The sequence below is a fragment of the Atractosteus spatula genome, chromosome 6 (assembly GCF_055471065.1).
Source record: "Atractosteus spatula isolate fAtrSpa1 chromosome 6, fAtrSpa1.hap1, whole genome shotgun sequence".
Classification (NCBI taxonomy): domain Eukaryota; kingdom Metazoa; phylum Chordata; class Actinopteri; order Semionotiformes; family Lepisosteidae; genus Atractosteus; species Atractosteus spatula.
In genome coordinates, this window is record NC_142711.1 from 48692903 (window position 1) to 48716856 (window position 23954).

At 35.7% G+C, this 23954-nt stretch overlaps 1 protein-coding gene across 2 annotated transcripts in view; it reads right to left on the reverse strand.

Moving 5' to 3' along the window:
- gli3 (GLI family zinc finger 3) overlaps nt 1-23954 on the reverse strand; it is a 160309-nt gene that overhangs the window by 121018 nt on the left and 15337 nt on the right. For both annotated transcript variants that reach the window (XM_088919355.1, XM_088919354.1), the window contains exon 2: nt 20433-20595. In XM_088919355.1, the coding sequence (XP_088775481.1) occupies nt 20433-20556 (124 nt within the window). In that variant the 5' untranslated portion in view covers nt 20557-20595. The remainder of the gene's footprint in view (nt 1-20432; nt 20596-23954) is intronic.

The window sequence follows — 23954 nt, forward strand, 5'->3', positions numbered from 1 at the left end:
ACTTTTTCCAATTCAGGATCGCAGGAGGGATGGAGCATATCTCACCCTACCGTGGGTGGAAGGCTAGGTACACCCTGAACAGGGCGCCAGCCCATAGCAGGGCCGACACACAGACAAGCACACCTACTGTACGGCCCATGTTTTGAGAAGCTAAATTAACCTACCAGTATCAGGTAATTAATCTACTGTACCTGCTAAATTAACCTTACCAGTACTGGATTACGGGAGAAAACCAGAGCACCCGGAGGAATCCCACACGAAGATGGAATAGAAATTCCACTCAGAAAGCACTCCCAGTCCAGACTTCAACACAGGCCGCAGTGATGTAAGGCCGCAATGCTTACCACTGTGCCGTATACTGCATATAATATTACGTATTACATATTGCATATTACGTAAAAAACATTAAAATCATCAGAATTTAAGATAGGAAATGTTGTTGTTATTAATCAAATTACACTGGAGCTCACTAAAAGGAGAACACAACTGTCTCACTTTGGTGACGTTCTGCTCTTTCTGTGTACCTGGCATTGGACACATTTATTTTCATATTTGACCTAAGTTAATTATTAAATATTTGGAACTGCATATACTGTACTAAAGAAAAATTGCACTTTTGGATTATCTCATTTAGTAGAGGCAATGGTTTCAACAGAGGAAAGCTATCTACAGCATATGAAAAGTGACAATAGTCACCTTCTCCAGTCTATCACTTTCGAGTCGTGGGTATTGTCCCTCTTGATCAGCCCTTCACATAACTACTTCAGCTTTTGAAAACTTAAAGGGTTAAGCCTCTGTACGTCTGGGCTGTTATTTTTAAGTCTGTCCATAGAATCTAAACCGAATCCAGAAACCGAGAAGGTCAGTCAAGTATTGGCATTTTGCAGTGGTTTAAAAACTCAGCTGTTGTTTTTGTCATGCATTTAGGGTTGTTTTCATGTGGGAATGTAAAATTGTGACTGATCTGCCAATGACCACAAGGACTCATTGTTTTTTATATCTGGCTGCATTTAAATGTCCTTCCATAAACCATGCATCGCCTAGATTTGCACTAGAAAAATAGACACCAAAATGCTATGGATCCACCACATCTGAAAGGTTTACAGAGGCCATGCAAGCTTAGCCCCAAACGTATTGTTGTTCTCTTCTGGAAAAAAGTTCTGTCCTGGATACATCAGACTGAAAAACATTGTCAAAAAAGGCTATGGTTTACAAAACTATTGTTTGGAAGCATTCAGAATTTGACAGGCTTTTTCCACAATAAAGGTACTGTATATTATATGTATAAAGTGAGGTTTATATCCATTAAACTGTTCATTACTCAAACATCTTCTCATTGTCCCATGCACAAAAAATCCTAACATTAATTCTTCAGATCATTAAATATTGTTTTTGTTTCTTCTGTCTTTACCAGGAATTCAGTAAATTGCTATTCCAGACTTAAGGGTAATCTTTAAAGTTGCAGTCACCTGCTGCACAAAATGTTCTGACACTGTGAATTTCAATTAATTCTGCAAAATCGCTTTTTTGCACCTACTGTAGGTTTCAATTCACTGTCAGCAGTTTTGGTCTGTGTTTTGGTTGGTTATATGTATTGTTTGCATTGGGTTTTTTTTCAAACATAAAGATAAATGTAAATACCCACATGTGTTTTATACTATCAAAACATGCAGTTCACAATCCTTTAAAAATAAATCTTGACCTGAATGGAATTTAGGTCAAAACATTTTTATTAAGTAACCTGTGTTTAAACAAGCTCTGGAGGGCATACGTGGTCATAACAGGTTCACAAATTACAACTCAATAAGCTGAGTTAACTAATTATGAATCCATAGAAGTGATTCTTCTATATAAAAATATATCAGGCATAAGGTCACGTGTTAAATATTCACTCTTGTTTGTTTTCCTCAGGGAACAAAACAAAAGGAAGCGTGAAAGTGTCTTTGAAATCTTTTTCAGTTATTAAGTTATTTTTTACAAAAATAACTTCATACACTCTGTCCATATCTCCTTTTGATTTTATCATTAGACATTGAGTTTGTTTTCATTTTACAAAAAATCTTAAATTACTTAAAACTTCTAACGACTTTAAAATCGATATGACGTAGCTTTAATAACACTTTTACCATTGAACAACACATATAACATTACTAAATAAAATGTATATGTGTTGTTTAATTTAAAAAATTGCAAAAGTAAAATACCATTTTTCTAAGCGCTTTGTTCAATGCAACAGGGTTGTGGGGTTGCTGGAGCCTATCCCAGCAAGTAACAGGCTCAAGGCGGGATACACTCTGGACGGGACACCAGTCCAACACAGGATACACACAGAAGAAAACAGAACACCGGAGGAAACCCACACAAACACAGGAAGAACATGCAAACTCCATGCAGATAGCACCCTGGGAATCAAACCCAGGTCCCCATCGTGCCACCCTCAATCTTACATGCACAAAGAAAATACAAAAAACGGAGGGTAGGTGTGAAAGAAATGTACTTATCTTCAATGTCTGAATGTTTATTTAGAACAATAATAAAAATATTTTTCATATCTTTACTGAAAAGAAAGCAGACAGACACTCTTCAACATGATTCTTTTGCAATGCCTCAGAATACAGCCAAAACTAATCATTATACTTCAAGCTGTGGGTTGTACCCAGAGAAATCTTCAGACAAGACTTCAAAAATGATGATGTCAGTGAAGGACACCCTCAAATTTATGTTTATGAAGAAGAGTAAATAAAGTACAATGCAAAAATATTAAGACCCTTCCAAAGATCATTTTTTGTACATTTTCTCTTGAATACTGAAACAGAAGACTTCTAAGGGCAAAATAAGTTACAGTAAATGTCAGCAAAAACTTACAATTTTACCATTTTTGCCCATTGTTCTAAGCAGATTCCTACGCAGGCTCTCAGGTTCCCTGGGGATTGTTAGTGGTTGGATTCAGGATACATTTACTGTAGTACATTTAACACATAGCTGACTTAATATCATATGAAGACAGAGAAAAGCCAGGAGAAGCTACAAATATTATTATGTTTTGATGCCCATGTTAATACTCACAGTCTTCGACACTCATTCCTTAAACACCTTAGTATTAACTTTTCAGCATGCAAAGAACTTCTTAAAGGCTCCAAAAATGTATGTGTAAGAAATTATGCATAAGCATAAAACAACAAATTCCAATTCAAAAACATGTTACATAAAATAAACCAATGGCTCTGCGCTCCAGTTCATACTTTTTTGTTGCTGTGTAATAATTACAAATTGGGAGGAAATGGAAAGGTGTCAAGGAGTTAGTTTTTTTCGCTAAAAAGTTATGAACAAAAGAAAAACAAAGCACTATAACTGTGACTAGAAATAACTGGAATATTGGCTGAAAAATGTATTTCTCCTTGTTATATATTTATGATACTATTCACAGTATGTACTATCTCTACCCACATTTACATAATTACACGTTTCTGCATCTCCTTACAACATTCAACCTCTGCAGAAACAATCTGATCCAATTCCAATGTGTATAAAGCACACATGCCCTGACATCCACATAAAAAGTTACTACTAACAGCTCACATTAGAATAAAAAGTATATCAATACGTTTAACTTTGATTTAAAATACCTAATATAATTTTTCTAAGCTTCAAATACTGAAGATCTCTACAAGCATTTTTATGAGATAATATAATAAAACATGATTAATAAAAAGAGATGACACTTTCATATAAATATATTGAAACAGAAATAAACATTATCTTAAATTAAGCAGCTTTACAGGTATAAACTGTCATATATTTAAATTTCCAAATGCTTCTAATAATATCTAAATATAAGTAGTAAATTTCCATGTAACATAAAAAGTCTGTTCTTAGTTTTACTGAATTCAAACAAATAATGAATTATATTATTTGAAACATTATCCTATTTTTAGCTTTTTTAACAATAAAATATTATTAACTTGAAAAGAAAAAGTATCATAATTAAAATAAGTAAATCCTGTTAAAGGAATACTTATAAAAAAATAATTAAGTAGTTAAACAACTATTCTAGGTATTTTTTTTTATGCTGGCATGTTCTTGTTCTCTATGCATTTCCAAAAGTCAATTACATTTTACAGCAACCAAAAAACAATTCATATAAAACAGTTAACATAACTCATTAAAGGTGTCACCAAAAAATTCAATCAGTGTGATATGTTTTTAAAAAGTTTCTACCAAGTTAGCAAAATTATACATAATGTTGATTTCTTACTTAGGAACAAAAATATTTTCAATTAGTGTTATTCATTTTTTATTTGTGTTGAAATAGCACACCATAAAAAACTGAAACATTTATTTTTACCTGACAACAAACCCAAATGTCTGAACAACAGTTAATAATTTGGATTTTTTTTGAGTACTGCATAAGAAAATAAATTCAGGAAATTATCAGAGATTTTGCAATGCAGGTATGCTAATGTACCTATTAATATTATTATCACGTCCACTCTTCTATTTTCATTTTTAGAAGAATAATTTGCAAGATGTATATTTTGGGAAATGTGGACACATTGCTGCTTCATGAGAACATTATGTAGAAAGTGACTTACAGTTTCTACAGTTGAGCTCCAACTTAAAAACAAGGGTTTATTTTTTCTCTGATACTCCCAGTTGTTACTACAAAACTGAGCTGTGGGCGTGGCTAATGCAATTTTTATGGTTCGAGTACTGGGGCCCAGGCTAAATAAAAGAATCTCCCTCTTGTATTGTCTGTCTTCATCTTTTCTTAAGAAGTCTTAAGACTTGTAGCCTCCCGGTGTGACCGAATTAACACTGGAAGTGAGCTACCCAATTTCAGTGATGAAAGTTGAAGATGTACAGTTTGTGCAGATTCCACTGATTCTGAATTAAACAAAACAAGCCTCCATTTAGTTCTAGATTAACTTTTACTGGGGCAAAAAGCTAAAAAAAATTGTATGATATTTTTAAATTTACATAAACTTGTAGCAATGGAAAATGTTCTAAAAACAGCAAGTTCTGATGTCATCTTACTCCCTTGAAATACGATACCGAAAAGCATTTATATTGTAGACTTAAACATACATCTACACGCTGCTAGGAATAAAGACATGCTTTCTTTTAAAATGTGGACAGCCCTTCTGCCAAAAACACTTTGTATTAAGGAGCAATTCATTCGTTTTGATATATGAGATCATAAGTAAGAAAGTACTGACACAAATAAAACATTCTGGAAAAAAAGAACTCCTGTAATACTTCCTTTATGCAAACAAATGACCTGTTCAAGATTTTTTTAAAGTTACCAGCTTACTTTGTTGCTCTTTGCAGATGTTTTCGTCCAGAAATTTTCTGTTTTTATGACCCTACACCCTACTGTTATTTAAAAGTGTTCTTTTTTTGAGAGCTATTGTTTGGTAGAACTTTAGATTTAAGTTATTTAAACAGCAGAGAGATTGCTAGAACCCCCTAAAATGCCTAACAATTTCTGTTCCTAATCAATCACCAGAAATCAGTGGCATCATTAAGGCCTTTGATCACATATCCTCTTTCAAACACAGAGCAGGCACTGCTGGAGCAGTATGAACAGGCAACCCTCAAGACAATTCAGAATGAAATATGAGCACGCCTCCAAATCCCACTCTGGAAAATCCATGGCATCCTAAAGGAAAAGGACCACATTCTTCTGCATCCAAACGCACACATTAAAAAAAAAAGATTTTACTAATCCTTTTAGAACTCTGCCTCTAGTGCGGAGCTTTATAAAGAAAATGAGTAAGCAAACATGCCAGCAGATGATGAAGGAAAGGACTTTAACAACATTTATTATAGCAGAATCTGCGATAGTCTTTTCTGTACTCAATTAACTCTTTTTCCACTTCTGTTGAATCCCCTTTCAAATTCTTTCATCACTACGATGGTGAGAGAAACACTTCCTAAATCACTTGCTATACACTATTCTGTAGCATAGTTAAGGCAGCAAAGTTAAAGAACCACTACTTTTAAATGAGCATTCCACTGTTTATGTTACTGTACATACCAAAGTCACAGTGTACTGCGAGAAAACATATAAGTATTAAATCCATCCCATTTCCTGATTTTAAGATTACAAGAATTTCATTTTAAGAAGGATTACAGTTTAGAAAAAGTTTTGCATCCAGAAGAACAACAAAACTGAAGGCAAAATTATCCTAGTTTTTTTATTCATATTACTCTGTGTGTGAAGTCTACAAACCAAGGATTAAATAAAAAATAACATCAGTTCGGGAAAAAAACATAATTCATAGATTCATATATTTTACGTGTAAAGTTTGGGATATAGTGCTTTAATGTAAATGCATATTTGATTTTTCATGGTTCAGTGCCATATATTGAAAGTAATGCATAAATACATAACATTTTCACTACTATCTAACGTATTTAAATGCAATAAATGTTCAGAGGCCAATGTATTCAGGACACTTAATCTGGGGAATGTGCACTAACTCCAGTAACAGCTGTATGTATTCTATATACTCCTTAAACTCCTAAAAGAATAATTTCCATTTACCCCTGCTCTGATATCTTCTAAGCAATTTAGAGATTGGATTTTTCAGACATTATTAAAGTATTCTTTAGAGTGACTACAAAAGCATTCTATAGCTAACAAATGCCTAATTCTGAGAACATTACAGTGTGTGCACCAGACAGCTACAACACAGAACGTTCAGTGTCCTGAAAGCATACAGGAGTCCAAGTACACTGAGATACTGAGTTGCATTTTTATTACATTACTTTTTAATATGCACATTAAAAGCTCAACTGCAATGGGTATTTTCTAAATATATTCAGTGAGGGTAAAACAACAGATCTAGTCTACTAGATCTAGCATCTAGGCTGGTTTAAGTGTGATACAGTAACTGAATTCTTATTAACTAAATGACAAATGTTCTAATACATAATAAATGCACTACAAGGCTGACTGCAATTTCTTTACATTAACGTGGTGATGACCTTTTGAAACTAAATACACTTTGGACTAGATAAATGCTTACTGTTGTGTACAAAAGATGTAAAAATGTTGTTCTTACTGGGAACAAATTGTAAGCTCAGTGAGATTTTGTTGGATGTGTCAGTATGATATACATTCAAATATTTCCTAAGGTATTTATTCAATTTTTTTCTAAATACTAGTAGTCTAATTCTAGTTATGACTGGACATTTAAATTGACCAGTGCATGAATGTCAGCGCGATAATCTATTAACCACAAGAAAAGTAAAACAGCAAGATACAGTATGTTACATTGCTAATATAATTGCCTTTAGCATGGAAATCTCTGATTCAGGCAGTGCAACAATTTCCAAACTGACATGATGCAGTCTGAAGTGTAAGCCAATTTTTAAACCATTGCAACAACAAAATCTCGATGCAGGATTACTTTTACTTTTCCACAGAAATGAAGAATTAAAGATCTATTCCTCTCAAACTTGTAATGCTGCATTAGTTGGCTGCTAAGCAGTATTACTCTTGAAAAAGCAGGAACAACTCAGTAGGCAGTAGTTTTCCTGCTGAGATAATAAAATACGAGTGCTTGGATGTATTGCTGTGTCGTGGCCTATAAAGTACCCTTTGCATTTTCATGTAATGACCTCCTGTGTTAACCTTAGTATCTACTGTTATGTTCTTTAATGTATAATGATAATAGTCCTCATTTGGGAATATAATACATCTAACACAGTCCTACTAGATTTATAGTAAAATTGTGTCAACTCAAAAAAAACAATATCTTACATATAACAATATCAACTGAAAAAAACAATATGTAAGCCACTACGAGTTTGATCTCTGGCGTTTGCAGTATTAACAGGAAGAAAATGGTTACATCTTCAAGAAACACCTTCAAAAGAGTAGAGAACAAATCCATTTCTGCACACAACGGTTACACAACGGCTTTAATTTGTCTGCACGGTAATGCGATGTATTCATGTTTTGATGTTATCTTTTATTTCTTGTACACTTGTCATGCGATCTTTAGTAATGACACAGTGTACTTAAGGATTTTGTGAGGACACGCTTGCGGTGGTATTTTAAAAAGAAAATGAAAATCTTTGCTGGCAAGGAGGCCTTAAACCTGTAAAAGAATTTAAAGAATGCACAGTATCTTCACAATGATTTCACAAATAAATACAATTTTTCTTATTGTTTTATTGTCCATTAAGTACAGTACTATAAGTGGCTCAGTATCTTGGATGGTCTGAAACAGTTTTATTTTGTATTTATTAAAAGTACCTAAAGTAATCATGCTTTAAAAGTGGAATCCAGCAAAAAAAAAAGATCATTACAACTCCCATCAAGTGATCAATGATTTCATTAATAAGACAGATCACAAAACTGTCATATCGGTGACAGAGCTGTGAAAGATGATCACAGTCTCCTGCTCCATTTTCACAATCTGGGATTCAATGTGGCAGCTCAAGCCCCATTCAATATTTACTGAGATGGGGGAAGAAAAGTGAAAATCCATTTTCAAACCAATTTTCAATTAGGATCCACAAGCTGTTATCACAGGTGTCGCAGAATAGGGTCCGTAAGTGGAAATGTCTTCTATCCGTTCTGAAATGAAACCTTATCTGTGAGGCACAAAGATGGCCAGGGACAGCCTATCTGTAAATTACTTTTCATCCTGTGTTAACGGAACTTTATTTCTGTCATATGACATTCTGCCTATTTGATGTTAATAATTTAAATGCCCACCTAAAACACCCTGCCTCCACCCCCTTTTTCTTTTTCCAAAGACTTTTCCATTTGAATGTGCTTTTGCTGTAAACAACTTTCATACACCACTTTTCCTCACGAACGTCATTTTTCACCAGGCCTCTCCTGAAATCTCCGGGAAAAAAAAAGGCTCCACTCATGCATTGTAAAGTTCATCTCCACCCTTTTTTGCATTCCCCCTGTGATTTCTCAATTGCAAACTCTCTAGGACCGTCGTTTCATTAATTCAGCACCCAACTAGTAGAAGCTTTTCTTTCACATCTATCAGGCTTTTTTTTTAGCAAATTATCCCATGACGGCGGATTTATTCAGTCAAAGACCCCGGACTTTGAGAGGCAACAAAAGAATCAAGAGACTTTCTGGTCCACCTGCCTGGCGAATGATGAGGCAGGGTAAAGCCTCCCCCAGAGAAACCAATCAAACCATTGTGTGGCACAGTCAGACCTTTTCAACTGTCAAGCCAGGAGAGCAGGAAAAGAGATGAAAGAACTCAGGATGAAGCTACCATTTACTGAGCCATGTGGGAATGCTCTCCTAAGACTTAGTAATTGCGATGGAACTCAACTTTTTATAACTTACTGAGAGAAGGGAGGAAGAAAAAAAGACTCTAGACAGATACAGAAAGAACCTTACGTTAAAATCTGCTTTGGTAATTCTGGATACTTTTATCAGTGTTTTGCATTGCTGTGTAGCTTTTTTTTTGCTATGTTAAAAAAATCATGTTACCACTGAAATGGGCTTCAGTATTCTACTATTAAATTATACAGACCAAATCTTTAAAATGACTAGAAAAATAATGCTTTCTGTTATAGAAGCAATCAAACAAATCTGCAGAAATGCACACTCTGAAGGCTACCATCAGGGAAATATTTTTAATGATGGGATTTTCTTCATTAAATTGAAAACTTGTTTAAGTTAAGTCTTTTCACATTAAAGGTCATAAGCAAAATAAAACATACTGTACACAGACATTAAGAGAGATTCTAGGACAGCGTTTTCCAAAATGATATATCAACATTTTAAGCTTAAAGATTTTAAGCTTAAAGATCTGAAAAATGATTCGTTCATGATTTTTTAAATGATGTGAAAATCTCAGAACTTATAAATCCAGCTATGCAAAGCATGTAAGGTATGGAAAACAGATGATAGAATTTGTCATCTGTAGTTTTTTAACAGTATTTTAGAATTTCTGTTGAAATTCCTCAGGAGAGAGAAAAGGTGTAGCAAGACATTTTATAAACACAAAGTTTCTACCATTTAATATGTACAGAGTGGCAAGAAAAACTGACCAAACTGAAATTGAAGTGAAATTAAATTTACACACATACAAATAAGGGAAAGCTAAATGGCATCTTTAAAAACTATTTGATTTTCACTAAATTTAAAATAATTTAATTACAGAAAAGATGTGATGTAGTCTAAAACAAATGTTAAACTCATGCACTGAATAATACGAAAAAACTGCAAACTATAAAAAGTTATAATATTTTGATAATGATAAAACTGATACAAAAATAAAGTAATAGAATAACGAAATAATAAAATTTCTATTATTTTTCTTCAATGGCACTAGGGGGATTCAGTCCGTATTAAAACATTTCTATTAAGAATCTTCAGACTGCTTCGTGGCTAAAGTTTCTCAAATTCCTGTCATTGTGACCTCCCTCCTCCAAAAAAAAGCAATCAAAGCTCATATGTACTGCCCATTCTGTTCTAGAGCCAATGGTCTCCTCTCACCTCTGACCTAACCAACGAACTCCAACCATGCCTCTATGGCCATGAGGCCATTAAAGGGTATCACAGCTGCTCCAGAGCAAAGCTGTAGGCAATTAGGCTACGCAGAGAAAACTGCCAGAGTCATCTCTCTAGGCTTCTCAGATTAAAGGATGTTTATATACCCCCCCACCTCCCCCAGGTAGTTTTTTTTTTCTTTAAAGACAACATGGCCATTTTGAAAAAAATAAATAAAGAGTTAACAAAGCCTAGAAGACAACCTCCCAGTTCCCGCCTCCAAACACCCAAGGGATCGTGTTTTTAGAAAAGCTGCCATTTTACATCAACGTGAAGATTTGTATATTATTCTTGGGGGTGGACTTTTTCCCCAAGGAACTTGAATTGAAGAGTCAGGCTCCATTTTATAACGCAAACCTTCATAAAAAACATTTTAGCTCATGCTCTTCAAATTGCCAACATATGCTATTTGACACACCCAGATTATTAACATACACAATTCATACCATTAATGGGAAGTTATTATTTCCATGTTATGTCAGCTGATGGAAGTATCCAACTATCTCTTTTAAGGGGCATTTTTTTTCACTTAAGAAATTTTAGGCACCTACTGTACAGAATCAAGAGAGTGAATTTCTAAACCATGCTACATTCCACAAAGAAGATGGGAAAGGGCACAACTTAAAACATCTAACACAAAAGGAAGTTGTGGAAAAGATTTCTAGGCACTAATTTTTGACTATTTTATGACATTCTTGAGAACAAGTGTGTTATCTTGGATAAATTATTTTGGAAATCGATTTTTCAATTTTTCATGACATCCCATCAGTCATCAGTTACACCAAGACAAGTTTAAAGTGACAAAACATACATCATTATCAAAGTCAGGATAAATATAGTTTTTTAGTCATTTGTCATGTAATTAGACAATAGAATGAATACACTACTGTTTTAAGTGACATTAAACACATTAATTGTTCTAGTACTTCACCACCAAGGTGGGATAGAAATTTCAGATCACATCTGAGCAGTCCTTCAGCTCCTGCTTATAGATCCCTGCCATGGATAGTTTTTCTGCATTTTTTTTTACTTTACATTAAGGCAATTATTTCCACATGTCACCTTGATTACACATTGGCCTAAAAATGCATGTGTGTATGTATTCTAATCTATGTAATATTAAAGCTAATATTAACTGTATAAAGCCATTAAGACAGGTAGTCGCTAATACTCATTTCCATAAATTCTTACATATTTATTACTAATATCTCTCTTCTCTTATTGGTTAAAATGAATATTCTTGTCTGAACCAGCCGTAACACTTTCAGACTTATATGACAGTCTGTCCTTTGTCTAAGCTTTAAATGGCAGAACCAAAAACAGTATCAGTCATATTACCACATAATTGTATGTGTGTCCAGTTTACCTTCATTAATCACTCTGTTCTGTGCTATTTAATAATTAATTTTACAAATTAATAGTTTGTTCAAGTAATTTTGAAAAACTAAAGTATATGGAAAACTGGCTATTACTAGTCAACAGTTTTTACATTAGGAATTAATAAACATCAAAGAATACTCTTAACTCCATGGAGAGATACAAATATTCTTAGATGTCTACTGGTCTTCACCAGGCACCCCTGTAGTACTGCATGTGCCACCAATTCATTTTTCACTTTTGTATTTCAAATTAACCTTTACTACTTAAGGGTTTCAAATACACTATAAGACCGAAAACAATTAGGACAACAGATAAAATCAATCAAAGGCAGCTATTGACAAAGTTTTTAATAGGGTTCACACTTGCCCTTGGCTTTAATAGCTGCTGCAATCCTACAGGGGTCAGTTTCCACGTTTGATAGATGTCTACTGGACTACTTCGACATTCCTCTTGTAGCACAGTTTGAAGTGCAGCAGGCTGATTTCTGCAGTCTCTTGCCAATTTATCATTCCAGTTAATCTCAGAGGTGTTTGAGGAGTCAGGACTCTGGAGTAGACTATGGACCGTTTTCAATACTGTGCTTTCTGAATCAATGTGTTAAAACACCTAGCTCTGTGATGTGGTGCTTCATAAAGCTGGTACAGTACATAAAATGCTGCTTGCTCTGTGTGGTCTAAGTTACAATACATACTGTACTGGCTCTTGACATAAAACCATGGCCCAAGTCAAAACCATGAGACATACACCCTATTGGCCACAGTGAATCTACACAACAAATGGACTGGAGACTAAATTATCCTTTAAGGAGTTAGCATAACCAGAATGTCTCATCAAAACATTTCTCACCAAATATGATAAAAGCCCACTATTTTACACCCCCCCCCCCCCCCCTTCAATGTATCCCATTCTGCGTATTCACATTTTTGACAACGGCTTCTGAAAAGGCTGCCCTGCCATTTTGTATCAGCTGACGTGCTGAATGTCCAATCAATGTGCCATACTGTGGGGACATGGCAAAAAGCTTTCAGATTGCCTTTATATGCATCAATCATGCAAAACTCTGCATAACACGTCTTGTGGTACAACAACAGTGGAAGACAGTGGAAAAGTTGTCCCAGTACTTTTGGAAATGCAATGAATGCTGAGAACATGCCAGGCGCATTGACAAAAAATGTATAGAAAACCCACGACATGTACACTGTCGTACATAATTTGTCATATACTTTACATTGTCATAGGGTCTTAATAAACCACAGTCATTAGAAGTATCTTAACAGTTAATGTGTAATGAATGCAAGTATCTCTATAACTTAACATTCTCTGCATACTCTCCAAGTACAATTTGAAAGGGGGAAGTTACATGGTTTGAAAGTGGCTTCTTTTGCAAGAAGTCTACCAAGGTTAATCTAATTTCATTTTACAGAGAGGGGGGATGTAGTGCCTCAACCAGTGAAGCCATTCATTCAGGGCAACTTGACCCCTGTGGTTCAGGCCTCGCCAGTGTGAGGCTGGGCTACAGTATGTCATTCATGTGCTGACAGTGACTGGGATTCCCACTGCAATGACGCAAAACAGCCAGACTGCGTGGACAACAGTCAGCCAGAGTCCCCTTGGCTTTCAGTGGCTCCAGGGACATTTTGGATGCCTGCAAGCTTGGAGTAACATTAGTACCACAACACACCACTCCTCCAGTCAGCCCATGTTCTATTCTAAGGCACCAAGCTTGCAGCTTGGCAAAAGACAAATGACTCTGGCAAGTGGGTATAGTGAAGGAGCATAACCAGAAGACTTCATTCTCTAGGTGGTAGAGGAGTGGTAGCCATAAAGCTGGATCAGACTTATTGATTAAATTAAGCGGATCAGTCAAAAGCAGGAAACATAAAGGGGGTGACTCCGAAATTAAAGCTGGTACCTTTTTCAACTTCCTGCATATAATGAGGGATTCTGCACAAACACGGCCCTCGCTGTAAAATGGGGATTCAACCTGAGTCCATTGATCCCATCATTATTATCTTTAAAAGACTATCCAGAGTACATCATACATATATGAGATATAGTAACACATGTACTGTTGTTCACCTTTACAGCTGTTTGCAGCTGTGCCAAAAGGGTACAAAGTTGGAACTCCCTATCTAAAAAGTTTGGTATGGAAACAATGTTCCACAGTGCAAGTGCCAGTGTCTTTTCTTTACTTAAGAGAGCCATTTTATTTAAGAACCTCCCCATTTTCTCAAAAGCAATGCCATTGTTTCTTATTTACTTTCAGACAATGAACAGTCTGACTCAACCGACCTCTGTCTCCTCGTCTTTATGACATAGTAGACTTTGGCCTCACAACTTGCTTTCATGGTCTGAACAAAGAAAAAGAAATTTCACAGCAGTTAAAAGAGAATGGAATGCATGGCCTCCCGAGTGACTCTATCAGTAAAGGTGATTACCCGAGCGCAGGTTGCACACTATGATCAAGGGTTCGAGCCTACTGTAGCTCTATGTGACTGGTCTTCCCTAGGAAGTGGAGCACAACTAGCTAAGGATAGGGTGGGATTAGTTGCCCAGCTCCTAGGAGCTTATAAGCTTGAGGTGTCAGTGAGAGATGTGTTCCTCCTCCAATCAGCACTAAGCCTCTGGTACAGGGCTGTGCTGCCTATGCTGTGTTAAATGGCAGTTGGCTTGAAGGTGAGTGGGTCAGAGACGTCTGCCTCCACTTCCTCATTGTCCTCCAAGTGCAGTCTCGGAGCTTCACAGCCACAAGCTGAGAGGTAAAAACAATTTGGGACTCTAAATCGAGAAGCTGCAACAAAAATAACTGGCAAAATATTAAAAAAATGGAACTGAATCCATCAAATCCTGGAAAGACAATTCTGCACCATTTCAATTTCATACTGCATTATTTCTTCGGTGATGATACAATTAACGAGGTACAGTACCACAGAGATCTGTATTAGGACCACTGCTCTTCCTAATCTAGATTCTGGCACAGTTTGTCGACTAGTCACATTCACCAGTGATACCAACTTGGAGGATCAGCATACATTGTAGGAGCCGCAAAGGAAATCTGACATGATTTAGACAGAATTCAAAACTCGCCAGCAAATGGCAGATGACATGTAATACAGACGCATACAGAGTGTTAAATAAATACACTATAAATATGATACGGTAAACACCCAGCTTGAGGGAACCTACCTATGAAACTGATTTAGGCATTTATGTGAACATAGCATTTACATCGTCTAGTTCGAGGCAATATGGAGAAACAATAAAGAAAGCATCATGTTAGCTTTTAAATCTTGAGGTGCTATGGGAAAATTGTACACAGAACTCGTACTGCCTCCTTTGATGGTAGTATGGTGACCAATATTACACACAGAATACCGTGTATAATACTGGTCACCATGAAAAAAAAGTTACTGCTGTTCTGGAATCAGTTGTGCAAAGAACAATCAGGTATTAGCTTGGGTTCAAAGGAATGTTCTACTCTGACAAGAGAAAAGTAGAGTATGTAGACTCAACTGACTTCAAAATAAACCAGAGGACACAAAAGGAAATTAAAATGTCCATTTAAAACTGAGAATATGAAACACTTCTTTCGACAGAGAGTCTGGTAACAAGCTACCCAGTCAACCAGGTCAGATTTTGGATAATTTAGCTACTAAAGGCAAATAAGTCCAATAGGCTAAATGGCCTAATATATTAAACTACAGTCTCAAAAAAGGGTTAAGAAAAAAATCAGTCATTGACAAAATTAATTAGAAAAGGGATAAAAGTCATTTCATGAACTTTTGAACTTTTAAGCAATATGCTATCTGCCAAAATAGAATAAGATAAGTTATGTTTTTATTGAGTAATTCAAATCTGAAAATATAAAAATATCTGAAAATATAATCTCAGTGTATAATATATCTCCAGGATGCAAAAAATAGTCCTGAAGCACAGAAATACTGAGGAATTGTATTATGCAAACCTGCTTTTCTACCCCAAAATTAACTGCTTCTATAAATGTTTCTGAACTTTCTGAAACAAAAGTTGCAAACCTTAAAAGCCAGTACCCTTTCTGTAACATCTTATTTGAAAGAGAGACCGAGCAAAGTGAGTTAACTATTTTTACCTGACTTTCATTATTTCGTAATATTTTGCCTTTGGATTTGAAATGCAGTATTTTTTTATTTTTTTATATTATACAGGAATTTCAATTGATCAAATGAATGACATTTTCCTGTAACAACAGGATGAACACTAAACGCAAGTGTAAATGTCATCTTTATTTGTTGATTTAATACAACGTAACTCATGGCTATGTAATTAAACAGATGCATTCAAATTAAGACAGAAACTAGCATTTAAGACACAAGAGAACACTTTTAAAATTCTAAAACATTAATTTTCCTGTTCTCTTTAAATCTGTGATTCAACAAGAACATTTTCAAAACTTCGACAACAGGAAATTCAGCTCCTCATTTCAGTGGAAAATGTTGACAGTTTATATCTAAAAGTACAATCCTGGTGTTTACATGTACTAGAAAAGTGCATTTGGTCTTCACAGTAAGGACACTGCATATGCATATTATGCACATTCCTCTCAGGCTAAAGGAGAGGCACAGTGTTTAGTCTGCACAATGTAAAAGGCAAAGTTAATTGCTTTATCATGCCAAAATGTGCCTAAAATGCCACATAAATCAGAGACAGAAATGCGCTGGACGTCTCACAAGATTTCGGCACTCAAATTTGCCTGTTTGCCTCAGCGAACTTGCATTACTTCACCCACAGACACATCGGAACCAAATAAAAAGCAAAAGGTGCAGCAAAATGTCTCATATTCTATTCTAAAGGTGAAGTTGTATTTACTTAAACCTAAATATATGTGTGGCTACACAATATTTGTGTATACACAATTTTCAACATATATACAGACACAAGAATTTGTGTTAACTTTTAAAAATGTATACAGTCCAATCAGTCACAGGGGGTAGAAGGACACACCCATTTAATAAACCCAGATTTGACAGCAAGTGTTGCATAATAAACTGTGTTAGGACAGTGACATTCCATCATAGCAATGTATAACATACTCCCCAAGATATAAAGTGCTTTTTCTTTACTGTAGACAAAGGCATCTGAGTAATTTACACGAGCTCATGCTCTTTCTTTTCCTTAAACAGAACTACGCAACAATATATTTTTCTGTAGCAGAAGTCAAATATCAAAAGAAATTATGCTGTGATTTGTCCACGTATACCCCGCACCTGTTGAAATGAAAAACAGATGTCATCTTAAAGTTCTAGAAAAAAACATGGAACAAATTTGTCAACTTTGCAAATAAAAGCTTTAGAAATAGTCAGGAAACTCATGTTTTCTCACATTTTTAACAATGTAAAATAACAAAAAAGGGATATAAAATGTTACAAGGAGACAAAAAAGGTAAAAGGTAAAAAAAAGATCCAAAGGCCACAGAATAGTTCGGGCTGGAATTGGTTTTACAATATTTTCAAAAAAGTACAGAAATCTGTTTTAACTGCTTCACCTCCATTCTCCCTCCACACAGAAATGACTTGAGTGAATGCCTATACATCTCTATTTAATTAGCTTTAATTGAGTTAGCGTTCTCGTTTGGGTTCAAGTTTCTCCAGACCAGGGCTGTAAGCTTGGTTTATATCATGGTAAAAATATTTTCTTAGGAACTTCCTGAGAAGTGGCATTCATGATTACTCTACATCTGGTAACAATTACGTTTTGTTCATCTGGGTGGGGGAAGGGTTAAAGAAGGAGTGTTGTGTTACACTTGATAAGGCATCAACATGGCAGAGCTGGGTTTAAAGGCACCTCCATGTACAGCACACATGCTACAAGGCAGCAAAGCACTGCACGATAACAGTGGATGTTGTAAAAATAAGTCAGTGAGTTCAAGAGCACGACAAACTGTTTTCTTTGTGATCTTTGTATTGGTTTTGAAAAGGGGAAAATAAAACACTTGAAAGCAACAGACACTAGGAACAATATGCAAGGAGCCCAGACATGAACACACATGAACATGGCAAACTAATAAAGTATAACTAAAATTACTGTTAAATTAATAACTCACTCCAAAAAGAAAAAAAGCATAACTAGGAAAGCACAGATCCCATACCTTGGATCCACACATTTTAATCTGACTGCTTGAGATTAACTATAGTATGTCCTTAAATGCAATTAGCCTACAATGTAATGTGACCATAACAGGTTCAAACCACAGTTTCTTTTTTCAATTCATAATATTTTTTTCTGTGTTACTGTTAAGCCTGCCAGTATTAAAACTAGGTGACTCATTATAAAGTACAAATAAAGAGACTTCAACACTATGATCTGCCTGTACGTTGTGCTTATTTTAATACTTGTTACCTTACTTTTCCATGAGATTTCACAGTACTATCTAACTCTCAAAATGTTCTTCTTGGAAGTATTTGCTCGTCTAGACTAGCTTCTTTGCTTCATGATTTGTTTTGGATTAGTTTGTTAGTTTTTCAGCCATGTGAAACTGTGTAACTAATACTTGCTTTCCAGTAAACTAACTTTAAAATTATATGTCACTCAAAGCGTGGTACCATAGGACTGGTCTGATAGACCAAGATCTGAAAATCAAGTGATTACATTTGTATTATTAAGCCTGCAATGCCTGTAATGTCTCTAATCACATCCTTACCTTTAGTAAAAGTTAAATAAAGCCAAATGCCAAACAACATTACTATCTGGAATGGGAAACCAAGTGAAAGTGTTTCAAAGATGGTTCACATGCAAAGCCAAACCCCCTGCTTCCCCTAACTTCCTGAAAGAACATTAAAGACTTACATATGGAGAGAGAACGAACCCAAGAATTAATTAACCCCATCACTATAGCTGGTGGTGTTTGATGTCTCCAGCTAGGAACTTGTGACAATAACATTTGGCATCCTACAAATCACCCTGCAGTTACGATTGGTGACGGCCCCTCTGTGCTAGAGAGCAGCTTTTTTATGACTTTAGCAAATGTGCACAGCTGCAGTTTGAAACAAGGAATCATTTCAGATGGAATGTTATGGAGTTATTACAACTAAGGATTCGCCATCTCATTCAGAAAGCTGATTCTTTCCTTAAAAGCCATTAAAAAGAGGAACCATTTGAAGATGTCAGATTGATGACAAGCAGTTTAATATGTCCATATAACCTGAAATGAATGACTGACACCTCACAGTATCAAATTTTCTAAACTTTTTTAAAAAGTTACTTTATGTTTTCCATGTTGCTGTCATTAGAATAAAGTTAGGTTTGATCACTTTGATGTCATATCTGGTAAAAGCAAACTGGTACAATAAATCTAAGAAGCTTTGGTTTCTCACCTGTCTCTAAGCTGTTAGACCTCTGAACTTTGAGATCAGAGTTTTTAATGAATATTTACAGGCATTTTTTCACCATCATGCCTAATGAATATTGTAGTAAACTGTAGTAAGTGGTTATTGTATTTCAACCAAACTGGTTTAAAAGTTCAAGGATGGTCAAAGGATGGAAACCTGGGATTTGAGTAATGTTGAAAAGATTTGAGTTGAAGTAATCAACAAATATTGAATTATTCAACAGACAGAAAAACAGAAGTACAGTATAAGCCATATGGTTTGTTAATTATTTAGATACAAAATAATACTTTTTTCAATGATAAAGTGTAGAAAGCACAGCATTTTGTCATTCCAGTCCACATGAGCCATGCAGCCCAAGTGATTTTATCAAGAAACAAAAGAGCGTATATGATATGGAGATACTGACAACTGTCAGTTGGAATAAACAAAACAATTGCTTGGTAAATCACAAAATCACACTCTGCTGGTAGTTTCTAAAATTCTAACAGTTTAAATAAAAAAGTACTGTATCAATGACACTAATCACTCCTCAATTTATTGCATACAATAAGGGTACAAAGGGAGGAAAATAGGCTAAATGTTCTTATTATTGTTGGTTGCTTTTTATGAGAACTTTGAGCTGAAGCTCAAATGAATTATGATACTGTGTAGATTATATGTAGAGCACTGATATGATATTAAATTAGGTGAATGAACAATATTAGCCTAATGTTTTCTGAAAATATCTGAAATCCCTTCCATCTTCATGGTAAAATAACTGTAAGAAAGCAAATGCTTGAGATAAACTGTCAATTAGTGGGAGAGGAAATACACAAGACCATAAAGCTACAAAAAGTGAGATAAAAAAGTCTTGTGACACTAGAGAAAACATGATAAAAAATCTAAACACAAATATGTGATTAACTGAGCCACAATGTACTGGTAACATAGCATGTGGAGGATTAATTTACAGAATAACATTTCTTCACTTGAGCCAACCACGGTATTTCAGAATACAGAAAATAAAACAGCAATCCAGGTGCAGTTACTCTGTTCACACTTGAGAGAGCAACAACTGATACAGAGAGAGGGAGCCTGAGAGAGAGGGAGAAAGAAATAATGATGACTGTGTTTTTGGCGGGCTGTAAATCCCTTCAGTAACTCACCGTTGGATGTCGTGCTGGAGGCAACTGCTTTCTCGCTGACATCTGTTCGAGTCGAGCCTTTCACAATGATGTGTTCAACTTTCTTTTTCTCAGCTGCGGAACTGGCTTGGGACTGGGCTTCCATGATGACTTCTCATTACTTAACCTCTCATTGAACGAACACCTAGGAGAACACACAGTGTCAGGATGGTGCAATCTTAAACCCAGCTGCTCCTTTGTACTGTCTTAATTTTACTGCCGGGAGACAGGAATGATTTTATCCATTTTTGTTTTTTAAGCAAGTGTTCAACTTTCTTTGTTAAAACTCCTCAGAGTACTGAGGAAATTTCTGATTACTTGCACTGATTGAAGACAACTTCTATAACAAAGATTCCACCACTTTATTAGAACCATTTTTGGGGTTTAATGGTGTATATGACACTATTTTACACAATTATAATACATTACACAAAACAGGATATTATCATTTGAAAAAATATAATGAGAACAAGATAATACCTATCCTGTCTTCAGAGATTACCATTCAGCATAGGACACATCACTTTTAACGGACATAAAAGCCATTATTGTGACCAACACTCTAAATGTATCACTACTCTTTCAATGCACTGCCCAGTGGTTTAAGCAATAGCACTTTCTATAAGATCAGAAAGTTCTGTAAAATTGTTCAACATTAATTTCATGTTTTAACTCTTTCCAGTGATCCATGGACAATTTGGATTCAATGATCACAAAGTCATTTATATTTCTTATATTGTTTAGCTCTCTACTTATCGAAGAAACTTCATTAAAGAATAATGCCAATTTCCTAAGCCCAAGAGGACTGACTAAGGCTACACTGTAGCCATTCTCACTGAGGGAGTTCTCAATGGGGGTCACCATGGTAAAGGCAAGCTAATCAAAACCAGTTGGTTCTTTAGGATTAGCCTAAATACTATGATAAGTGACACAAAAATGCTCTTGAGAATACTTGAATTTTCTGAAGGGGGTCATACAGCATCACAGTAGAGGGGCTTCATTGTCAAACTTATGAATCCCCAATGAGAAGTTTGTCATGAAAAGATAATTAATCTCAGCATTTTCCCCCTATGCCTTCACAGTTTAGACACATTAAACATTAAATATTCTACTTGTCTAGAAGTATACCTGTTTTGGATTCAAGCAACTATCCACTATCCACTATCACATGGCTTTCAAGGGGCAATATCTGAGAGGGAAAGAGCAACATATCATAACATCATGATCTTGAGGATAAGAGAAACAAAGACATGTCTGCTGTAAAAGAAGTATGTCCTTAAAAACCCAAATCAACGGTTCATGTCAATACTTACTATAGCATACTAAATATGTTTTCCAGTAAATATGCGTTCAATACATTTCAATTGCAAAATAATTAGATAGGAAAACTTACATTTTGTCATTTAAAACTGTAAGATTACAGGCACTGTTGATACATTTTAAGATTACCATTGAACAACTAAGCATAGCTACTGTAGATATCACCCACACTTAACCAGAATGGAAAAATCTACTTCAAATAACAGGCTTTTTGTCCTTACACCAGATTTTGGAAAGCTGTTTCAACCCAAAAACAACATCTGCAAGTAATGCTTGTAAAAAGAAAACAATATAATTGTGCCTCAACATAAAAAAATAAGATAAACAAAAGCTGTCTTTACTCTAATCATTTTCATATGAATTTGTGTGTTATAATCAGACTCAACCCATTTTAAACTATGTCATCAGAAGAAACAAATTCTTCTTATTTCACAGCATTGGTCAAATATAAAGACATTTCTCATCATCACCGGAATTAAAATACCATGGTACATAAGCATGTATAATTTATAGCAACCACATTATTACTTGCTTGCTTATGGAGCACGTACACTGTCCATTCTCACAACACTAGGGTTATACAAAAAACAACTGCACTGACAAAACCACTCTTCCGAGAACCAGATGGGATGGATTCCTCACTAAGCATTTTTAATCACATGATTTGCTCTTTGGCAACTGAACTTTCCAAAAGGCCAAGGCCTAAATGCCAAGTGCTTTCAACTTTCTACTACTTCAGTGAGTATACCAATTCCCACTTCTTTACGAGGTAAGAAACAGAGTATAAACAATCCTTTGGCAAAGCAAATATTCACAGCTCTAAGCCGCTCAAGCGTTACTGACCCTTTTGTGTGTTTTAAACAGGTCAGATACCCAATTAAATCCTAGGCATTTTCTACTTAATCCTCCTTACACCAGCTACCAGCCTGCAGGTGTGTCTTTTCTCCCCGACCTGGGAAGAGGACTTGGGCCAACCTCCTTCTATGGTCAAAAAAGCACTGGGGTGGTGCCGATAGCAAAGGAAGCACATCTCACTGAAGTTCTGCAGCACTTCAAAAACAGGGATCTGGTTATCATGTGAAAGGAAACCGTTGAATAAAAAATCATTTATTCAGTATCAAAGAATGCCTTAATTTAAAGGAATACGGTAAATGAAAGGCAATTTTTACATCATTCTGCACATCACCTGCTTCACATCTGCTGTATGTAGTGTAGGCATATACCACATAAGTGGGGTATACTGCTGAAGTTTTATCTTGCACCACCTCTATCCGTGCATAAACAGGGAGAGCTTTTAACTATTTAAAACATGCATACTGATATGATGTGAATCAGTTTACCATTATAAATGTGGGAACAGCCTTATGCTGCAATAGCCTTTTACCAATCCAGTGCACAGATGTCATAAAAAAACAACAACTTCTGCCTTCCTCCTGTACTCTTTGTTCTTTCTTGTCATCCACTTCTCTTGCCTGATTTGTTTTTTCCAGTTGCATTCTTATGTTGTCTTTTTTATTTGTCACCACCCCCTTCCCTCAGTGGCACTGTAGTTGTATTCATTTCATTAGCCAATGCATCGCATCCTCTGGGAAGAGATGTCAGGAACAGCGGTGTCACAGCATTCATCATCATTACATCAGCGGCAGGGAAGTTCATACTGATGGTTATCAACATGGAGAGCGCTCTGATCACTGTGCAAGCAAACATAGCATGTTTAATTTTTAAGAAATGACTCTGGGTATTCGGGAGGTTCATCTGCGCCACTTTGATCCACGCTTCTGGGAACGTTCTTCAGGGATCCAATAAAACCTCAAACAGCGAGAAGTGCGAGGAAGCAGCCGCGTGGAATGGGGGCTGGGAGGGGGCGCAGGGAATCACAAGCTTTTCTCAAGCAGAAAGGACTCTTTATCAATCTTATCAAAAGTGCTTAGACTCCCATCTTGGGAATATAGGAATAAAACAACAAATTCTGCCTTTCACAAACACATTTGCTTTAGAAAATCTGTGCAGTGGTGCTGTGGGGCGGGCGGGGGATATTTTGCGGGAGGGAGGGGAGCAAGGCAACAATAGAAGCCTCCTGCAGTCTTTTGATAGTGGGCATCTGCTCACCTGCAGGGTTGAAGGCTTTGTGTTTTATCTGTTTGTTTTTGTTTCTTATTTTATTTTCAACCGGACTTCACTGGG